General features: G+C 44.3%; 1 protein-coding gene across 1 annotated transcript in view; it reads right to left on the bottom strand.

The window, feature by feature from the left end:
* LOC115014935 (LIM and calponin homology domains-containing protein 1-like) overlaps positions 1-9,646 on the bottom strand; it is an 82,286-nt gene that overhangs the window by 11,573 nt on the left and 61,067 nt on the right. The window contains 9 exon segments of the mRNA XM_029442088.1: positions 999-1,104; positions 1,183-1,286; positions 1,388-1,481; positions 1,799-2,107; positions 3,203-3,686; positions 4,649-4,806; positions 5,102-5,228; positions 6,762-6,797; positions 8,025-8,411. Of these exon segments, the coding sequence (XP_029297948.1) occupies positions 999-1,104; positions 1,183-1,286; positions 1,388-1,481; positions 1,799-2,107; positions 3,203-3,686; positions 4,649-4,806; positions 5,102-5,228; positions 6,762-6,797; positions 8,025-8,411 (1,805 nt within the window).

Genomic DNA, 9,646 nt, shown 5'->3' with positions numbered 1-9,646 from the left:
AGGAGTTGGTATGGACATCAGAGAATTAGAGATGCCAAATTGGGGAAAGCTTTTACTTTCCTCTCCTGTGAGACAGTCGAGTACGGAAGCCCTGAGAGGCAGGTGAGAGAAAAACAAGTCTGAGCTAAATAGTTTTTCTCCTGTGTTTATGATTAGGTGACAAGTTTTGCCAGGTGAACATTTTTGGGCAGGTGAGACACAAGTTACTCTTGACACTCTGTACCTGCAGCATGGTGTGTTTAGAGCGCATTGAGAAAATTAAACTCACCTGGAAGAAAACATGGAGGCTGTTAGTGCTATTTTCAACACTTCAGCCTCTTGTGGACAAAATGAGTATTACAGCAACAAACACAAAACAATTTACCTGCCAAGACTTTGTTTCCTCACCTGTTTACACAGATGGAAAAAAGGAACATGGCCGATTATGTATTTTTTAAAGAAACTTAGAAATATTATCCTGGCAAAACCTTTTGTTGCACCTGTTCTCCAGTCATACACACAGGAGAGAAAACTATTTAGATCAGAATTGGATTCCAATCTTCTACGAGGTTGTAATTCAGATTTAACAACGTGTCTTCTACCGTACTAGAATTCAACTTGAGGGTTAAAAAGTCAGAATAAACAACAAAGCAGTGCTTTGATAACACGATCTACAAAGTAATATTTCACCTCATTTGGATGTGTTTATTGGATCTCAGGTGTAATTAGCGTCTATAGAGGACTTTAGTGTAAGTGCCAATTAAAGATCTTTGTCTGTTGAGCAGATACAAAAGGTGAAGCAGGAGTTTATGCAGGTTGATAATAGTCACACATTATTGAACCCCTTTAACTCTGATTTAAACATCATGGGGTACAACAGAACAAGAGAGAGTCTCAGGCTATAGGGCAAAAGAGGAAAAAAGGCAGCAAGGAGGATATGCTAATCAAACTCAGAAACCAAGGAGATGTATGGGAGAGAAGCTTCTGAATTGGCATTTGGATGGAAAGAGTTCACTAACCTGCTGTCGTTTCCCTCGGAGGGTGATATTCAAATGATCCTGGTGCAGCTAAGCTTGGGACGTTCTCTCTTCTCTGGGACGACTCCTGGGAACTGGGAACAATGGCCTGCATGGAGATTCAAAGAGAAACCGTTGGATGGGTGATTGTTTCTTTTGTTTGTTCTCGTTTGGTCAGCTGCCTCACCTGTGAAGGTATTGGCTGACTTCGCGGTGTGCCGACTCCTGACTGGACAAGACTGGAGATGTTTTGACCAGATGGTTCAGCTTTTTGTTGTTTTTGTTTGGCTTCTGAAAACAGAACAATGTTATCACTTATGTTTCCATGACATGTAATGACACAAGTCTATGAGCAACCACAAGGGGTCAGTACAGCAACATGCTGTTCGGACCTGCAGGAGGCGTTTGTTGAGCTGCAGCATTTGACTTGTCCTCCTCTGGAGCAGCTACCGACTTCCCAAAGCTTTCTTCTGGCTTCTGCAGCTCCTATTAAGAGTCACAGATGGTTCAAGTTGAATAATAAACAAGCCTGAGATCAAGAGGCTTTTGTAGTGCATGAAACATATTCCACCAGATTCAAGCGCGAGTGTTGGATATAAAGTATGTAAACAAGTCACGCAGGCTTCTTCTCACAAGTTTTAATTTCTGATTGAGGAAGGGAATGTAAAGTAATCACTGCAGTAGGATTGCTGACAGCCAGGAGAGTAGATTCATTCTAAGATCTTTCTAGAACACTAATCACCCGCTTTTCATTATACTTTCAGGTTTTCTTGTGATCAACTATAAAAGATTTTAACCCTGACCGATGGGAGCGAGGTGGGCCGGCTGGGTGGGGTCGAATGCTCAATGACTTTCTCTTCCTGGATGTCCTTAGAGGCTGGTTCTGTCCCACGTTGTGCCTCCTTGGCCTTAGTTGACACAGGGCTTCCTCCTCCGGTTGAGGTGTGTGGACTGTGTGTTGGTGAGGCTGCTGACGAGGGAACATCTACAGTGCTGTTGCTGGTTATGGAAGAGGACGCATGGAATTGAGGAGATTCCCTTCCTCGACTCTCAGGCGCGGTGGGAACGTCGTCACTTCCTATGTCACCGTTGACTCGGAGCAAACCGTCCGCCTAAATCATAGAGAACAGGTTAAATACTGCCTTTATATACGCACTGCAGAGTTAAAGGAAACCTGAAGAAATGTCAGGACATTAAAGATCTATATTATGATCAGTGTAATGGAGGCTTCATCTTTAATACACCAGCCCTGCACATAGTATATATTGGTAGGTATGAAACCTGTGCAGGAAACATTGCCTGAATTTCCACTCGTCAGGCTGTTCGCTCAAACAAATAACTAAATGAATTGATGACAAAGACATTACAATAAACCCTATACCTAAAAACCCAGTGCCCTCATTTGTGCTCATTACCAGCCTCTCATCTCTGTTCGTTATTAGCTATTCATCCAGCTCACAGCACCATGCTGGCCTCTATGACAAAGAGGCACTAATGTATGTGTGAGGAGCTCCTAGCGAGCGGTAACTTAAGACACAGTGGTGGAGTTGGGTGAATGCAGGCTCTCAGTCTACCCCCCCTCCGCCTCCACCTTCTCATCCCTCTTCTCGCAGCCTGTGTGGGCCCTCTTTGTCCGCTGGGAGCCCACTTCACATTGAGAGGGCCCTACTTGTCAACTTCTAAAGTCAATAGGGAACAGAGGGCTCCATTGAAAGCCGGGCTCCGCTCAGACTCCTGACAAGACATTCCAGAAAAGCACTGTGCTCAATTTGGTCTGATAATAATCTGCTCCTCCTTCCCCGACACACCAAAACATAAGATCTTCTGGGAGGGGAAGTCTTGCGTTTTCCTAGAAACCAGCTGGCTCATCACCGTGGTGGTTCTGTGGCATTCTAATGCATCTACCAAGAGAGACGAATGTGCCCACCAGCCTGCGAGGAGGGCAGCCGGCACTGGGAAGTAACCACATGTTAACTCTGTAGGACTGTTGTGGTCACACTAACCACATCTCAATCATTTCATGTTTGTATGAAGAGAACTTCATCACGCGTAAGGAACCTCAAGAGAGTAACACTGTGGGGCGTAGTGGGGAGATTACTGTGGCAACCAAACACTTGAAAAGTCGACACAAGGCATTTGGAGAACGCTGTAAAGCAGATTTACTAACATCTGTGAGTTCATGATGAGTTCTTCTGAGTCAGTCTCACCTTGCTGGGCCATTGATCCGCTGCTGCGGGTCGGGACTGGAAGTAAGGCTTGGGTGTCAGCAAAGGCACCGGTTTGGGCGACAGGTTTCGGTTGGATGGCGGCTCAGACGAGCGAGAGCGAATCTGAGGCCGCTGGTGTGAGGAGTCTTTGGGAAACTCCTCGACTCGCGCCTCCAGTGTAGACGTGAACTTCGGAGGCGGGGCGGACTGCTGCCGCAGATACCTCAGGGGCCCGTTGGGGTCAATGTCGAAGGGGTCTGGGGTCGTTGGGGAGGCGCAGAGGGAGAGGGAGAGAGGGAAGGGTGAGCAGGGTGAAGAGGGATCAGCAGATATGCTGCGGTCCAGGATCTTTGGCAACTGCAGGCGTTCCAGGACCGAGTCGCTGATGGAGAAGCGCTGGGCGTAATGTTGGAGGATGACCGACGCCTCTTCTTGGTTTCTGGCACTCTTGTAGGCGTCCCGCAGCTCAAGCTCTCGACGCTCCCTGTTGAAGAGGAAAGGTGGTAAAGAAGGAAGTAAAAACTAAACAGCTGTGTAAAATATGAAACAGCTGACGTGACTCGATTCGATTTACATTAAACGCAAAAATATGTCATTTTTCTCTCAATCAAAACAATAACAGAAGACGTTTGGAGACGTTGTGGAGCAGCGTGGGATCATGGGAGTTGTTGTCTTCATCACTATTGCAGTCAGCTTCTCCAGGTTAGGATTCCTTCAGTGTTCAGGAGGTTTTCACCAGGAGCCAAATTATGCGCAGAGGTCTCCTCCTCGCCAAAACATCTGACCAGGTTTTTACACACTGAAGGAAGCGTTTCACGTTCAGCGTTTCTCTGACGCTGTGTGCAGGATAACTGCTGCTGCTGACCTACTGATAGCATTTACTCGTTTCTCGTCTCCGACGTTCGATGATTCAAACCCTTCGTCCGGTTAAAACATGTAAAATGTGGCTCAAAACGGCCACAAACGCTGACGCATGCGCAGAGGACATATGACGCCTTTGACAGGTGATCAAATTAAACGTTACCTTGATTAACATTATAGGTGAGAAAATGGTTGGAAACATGTGGGATAATGTAATTACACAACTAATGTATATCATACGTCTCGCCATATTTAGACATTTTAAAGCAGAAAAGTTACACATTATACCTTTAATTAAAGGTTAATTTAGCAGCTGATATGAACAACTGATTGAACCTGCACACACTACATTAAAACTACAATCATCCCCATCATACAGGACTTTTATTTCTTCACTATCAATTGAGCAGACCGGCTCTTTTTCCTACTTGTATGAACTCCAGGAGGAGTTGCTGTCACCTTTGTGCCCACTAACAGGAACTAGAAAGAAGATTTAATCATTAATAATCTTTAGTTTTGTACATACAGCTTTGTTGTTTTAGCTGAATATGAATTAAACTTCCTGTTTGTGTGTATTTCACCCACTTGTCCTCCACTATCTCTCTGTAGGTCTTGATGCTTCTCCTCCTGTGGGTGGGACAGATGTCTCCTGACATCAACTGCTCCATCATCTTCCTCTCCTCCTCCTTCTTGATCAGGTCCTGGGAAATACTCCTCCTGCGATGTTTCCATCGGGCCAGGTCCTGACACAAAAATAGATTAGAAGTGATTTAGTTCCAAGTGAAACAAGGCAAGAGGGCTTGTGAGACCTGAAGCCCCGCTCAGGCCAAAGAAAACTGATTTAAGTTGTTTAACTGGGACACGGCTAAACAAATCTGGAGTTAATGCTTCGGCCTGCAGACACACATCGGTGCATATAACTGAGGAACTCAACACAAGGGGGACGAGAAATATAAAGTGTCCAGATGAGACTGAAGAAATCACAATCTATAAAAAGTAAATACACTAATAGACTTGATATAAATCTGAGACACTTACATCCTGCCAGTGATCGTCCTCTTCCTTCATCCTGTTGTACTGGTTGTGCATCAGCTCATGACGCACCTGACTGTGGGGCTGCAGCATGGCCTCCTCCTCACCACGCATGTCGATCATACTCACACTCCTGAGGAGAGGAGGGAGAGAGACAGACGGAACGGGGATCATGAAACGCATGCATTGATACGTCAATTCCAGAGTAGGACATGGTTTAGGTTTGTTTTAGATTGTCGATAAGTCATTCTATACATTTCCCTCGGTGCATTGCACCGTGAGCACAGAGTGTTGAACACAGTGAGAACACTAACATTCGTATCCTGACCTTTTCCAAGACTAAGCAATAGCTTAGGGTTTGTTACAGCAGTGTCATATCAAAGAAAACACATCATTCACATGATTAGGAAACGAGAATAACCTGTAAGCAACGGCGTCTTTTAAAGACCACATGAATGTGAAACTGTCCATCTTCACCCTCACGCTCACCCTGAAGGCAGAACTAAGACTTCAGAACAAACATTCACAACTATTCAAATCATTTTCCTTCTGTTTGTCGTTTTACTGTCTCGTTCCAACATTTGTTTCCACAGGAAGTTGATTACACATTAGAGGTTAAAGTGCCGTTTGATGAGACCTGTGAAATATCAGCTTCAGCTTCAGGAGGCTGGTTGTCAGTAAGCTTCTGATGCGAGTGAACGAGATGCAACAATCAGTCACAAACTTGTTAGACAGTAAACACTGGCTTTACATTTGTTCAGTCAGTGATGTTAAAGCATCCATTTATAGATACAGAGAAGACAGTGAAGTGCAGACATGTTTGTTAGGAGCATGCGTCTTCCAACAGGTTAAATTATTTATAATATTATATATTATAAGCGTGATAACTGCTGTTGTCTTAAGACTCAGAATAGTGATTTCCAACATCCAAAAGGTAGAAGAGTGTTTTCAATCTAAGAGATGACAGACATGTTGTATTCTTTTAAAGGTTTTGGTCAGTGGGTCAAATCCAATGCTGAATAACTGCTCGTCTAAATCAAACCTTTGAAACAAAGCACGAGTCACCTCCCGGTTATGAATCATCTCCTGCTTAAGCCAATGAGATTACCATGATCATGTATTTTGTAAGGGATGTTGGTGAAGGTGGTAGCGTGACGTGAAACATGCAGCTGGCAGAAGCACTACGATGATGTCGGAGCAGCAGTTTAGTAAGGCGTCTCCACAAACACTACTGCAGACACTTTGAACACATCTGAGAGCAATGGGTCGCTGCCAGCCAAAAACATACTCTCATGATATTTGACATCAAGTTTAAGGTTCGGGGACAGTTTGACGCTGTTGAAGCAGACTGTCAAAGAGGTCCACCATGACACGTCATTTATCATTTGGATTTAAATAACACAAGTAGGAAAAATCTGCTGAACTGGGAGACTTTTGAAAAGATCCTAACAAATGTAATGATACATCAGCCCCGACTGACCGGTGCAGTCATCGCACTCTTCAGTGTGGTTTTATAATTTTTTTCTGATTTTTTCCACTTGCATAAAGAAAAATCCAATTCTAACACTCAATGAGTGATTGACTTATTGAACAGGCTTTGTTTTGCAGTGCGTAGCAGTGCTGGGACAGACAGCCTGACAGTCTGAGCGGTAAATGGACAACTTACTGTGGGTCATCTGACACACTATATGTGCGGCTGAATCTACAGAAGGCAGAGAGCATGGAGAGAGAGCACAACCACAAATGAATACAAGTATCGAGTATCAAAACACAGAGATGGAATATTTGATAACTAGTGGGTAACATAGTGTGGTGTGACATTGAGTTAATTATGACAGATTTTATACAGAATTCAAACAAGTGTGTTTTGCATCTAAACACAGTTTCCGTGTTTAATGATCATCCCCGAACCAAGCACAAGGGGGCAGTCTTATCCATAACACAGCCCGAGCAGAGCAGAAGACTAGTTTACTGCATCATTGCAAACCTAAACACTGTTAGATTACAACAGATGCATATGGCAATGATCTTAGACTGCAGCTGACACATAACTATTGCAACAACAAAAGTACATGCATCTTTTATGAGACGGCACGAGAGCCACATCAAGGAAGAGGCTCTCGTTCTGTCTGTGACCGCCACTTGTAGGTTTGGCCTCAACCACAAAAGGTCTTCACAGTCTTTTTTTATGGAGCCGCCCCTGTGATGTTGGAGGGGTGTGAGAGAAAGCGTGGCCTGTGGTTTCTCGCCACAAGAGAACAAGGAGACTAAATTAAGAGAAGCTTCGCTAAATCAGGAGCAGATACTTTTCTTTCTAAGATGGCTTTTTGCCATAAGATTTGTTGTAGTAAAATGTCTACTAGCCATACGTTTGTTTTTTTGTAGGAAGATGAAAGCCAATGGGTTTGCATTAAAGCCAGTATTTTAGTTGCATTCATGGAAAGGGTTATGTTTGATTAATTGATAATGGTTGGACCAAATCATTTCGGATCAAATTGAATTCAGTGTCCATTGCAGCTATCTCCTGATTGGGTCTCCTGAAGAAATCAAAGGGTGCCAACTAAGGTCATGCGTAGTTAATCAAAGACCACATTCTCAAATGTTTCTTCTACAGATAAAATAAAAAAAACACAGAAAAAAGCAAGGAAATTAGAAAACCGTGGATATCTTTCAGTTTCCGTGCGTCCTCTGTACGATAACAGTTGCTTTTTAGAAAACAATAACAATTTGCATTCATGTAAAAAAAAAAAAAGGTCATGCAATCTTTAAGCAGTTAAGTCATCCAGATAAGAGCGTTGCAGACTGAGGTCACACATTGAGAGGATCATTTCAACAGTAGATTCCTTGATTTTAAAGTTGAATTATGTAGTTTTAGTTCAACGCAGTGGAAATTCATAAAAATGTAGTGTAGTTGCTGGACGGGGCTCACGTTGCTGGAAGACTGCTGTCCAACCAAGAGTTCGCTCCTTGTGGGTCACCACTTTCACTCAGAGCCCGTCCCTTCCGTCGGCCTGTATCGGTCGTTGCTGTTGTAGCGGTTGCCATGGCAGCGGGCACAGGAAGGAAGTGGGGGGGACTCGGGGTGGTGACGTGTTTGGGAGAGGTCAGCGTTCGGTGAGCCCGCTTCTCATCTTGCTCTGCATCTGCGACTAACGGGACACCGGCGGCTCCCTTCCTCGCAGCAGCAGCCGCCTCCTCCTCCTGCTCCATCACAGGTGGAGGTTTCCCGGAGGTGATGACGGGGCTCGCCGCATCGTTTGCCGCTAGAGTTGTCGAGTGGTGGAAGAGTTCCTCTGAGCACGAGCGAGCTGGAGTACTGCAGAAAGCAAAGCAAACTAAAACGTACTGCTGCCTGGTTATCATCCTATCTCAGACAGCATTCCTCTCAGGAGGAGCTTAAATGGAGATTTCTCAAGACACAAATCTAAGACAATAGCATCGCATGGTCCCAAATCCATTCTGAGCACACTGGATATGAAAACAAATTGGGAGTCACATAGCCAAAGTAAAACTCTCTGAACACTCTGTTGTGTGTCATCCTGTGATGAACGGCTACTTTCTGAGAGGATTATTATTGGACCATAAATTCTCCAGCGTGCATGACAGGGAGAGAACGGCTGTGACCCGGCCAGGCTTCAGTCCCAGTCTGCTCAGGGTCAGGGAAGGAAGAAAGCCTCATTTCCTTACATCCTGAGGGTGGGTTGCATGTTCCCGGCGAGTGTGTTTGTGAACACCATACAGTACATGTTTGCGTTTACCTGCTGGAGGTATGTCTGCGTTTGTATTTGACGGTTTTGTGCAGTTTCACTCCCATTACTTGAAAAGTCAAGTGATCTTGTGTGCACACAACTTTGATAAGAGACTACACAAACCAATATGTTGATGTTATACAACCGTTCTTTTAAAGAATCAACTCCTGGCAAAACTAAAACACACACATTCCAGCCTCAGTTTCCTTCTGGAAAAATGCAAGCTGTTACCAAGTAAAGAAACTGATATCAAAGCCTTTAAAAAACATCAGAGAAATCCCCCTTTTTCCTTGGAACGCAGATAAACACAAGTCAGACTTCCTTTGAGCATTCATTTCACTCCCTTGAAATACTGACAATCCAATCATTGCCATATCATTTGTGCCAGAAGAAGCTGGAAAAACTGGGGGTGTGTGGTCTAATAACTGTCCAACAGGACTGTGAATGAAACGTCTGCTGGACCAGGAAATAACAACAGACTTGAACTGACATTTTTTAGGAGAGCAATATCGTAGTCATAGTGGACTTCTGCACAGTGAAACATACAGCAGCATTGTGTCTGGACAGCTCAGAATATTCACCGTGTTACTTGACAACAAATGTAAAATGTGTGACCCCTGGCTGGCCTGCTGGGGAAATATAAAGACACTTCATGGAGCACTGAACCTCTGGCTGACTCCCTGTTATGTTGCTCTGGATAACAACAGCATTGGATGATGATCTGGTAATGGCAGAGCTAAAGATACAAAAGGCTGGATGGAAACACCAGCTGTGAGCATTTCAGCTATTTAAGAAGCAGTCC

The sequence above is a fragment of the Cottoperca gobio genome, chromosome 10 (genome assembly GCF_900634415.1).
Source record: "Cottoperca gobio chromosome 10, fCotGob3.1, whole genome shotgun sequence".
NCBI classification, from domain to species: domain Eukaryota; kingdom Metazoa; phylum Chordata; class Actinopteri; order Perciformes; family Bovichtidae; genus Cottoperca; species Cottoperca gobio.
The sequence above is the reverse complement of the archived record's forward strand: the minus strand, read 5'-3'. Positions and strand labels throughout refer to the sequence as shown.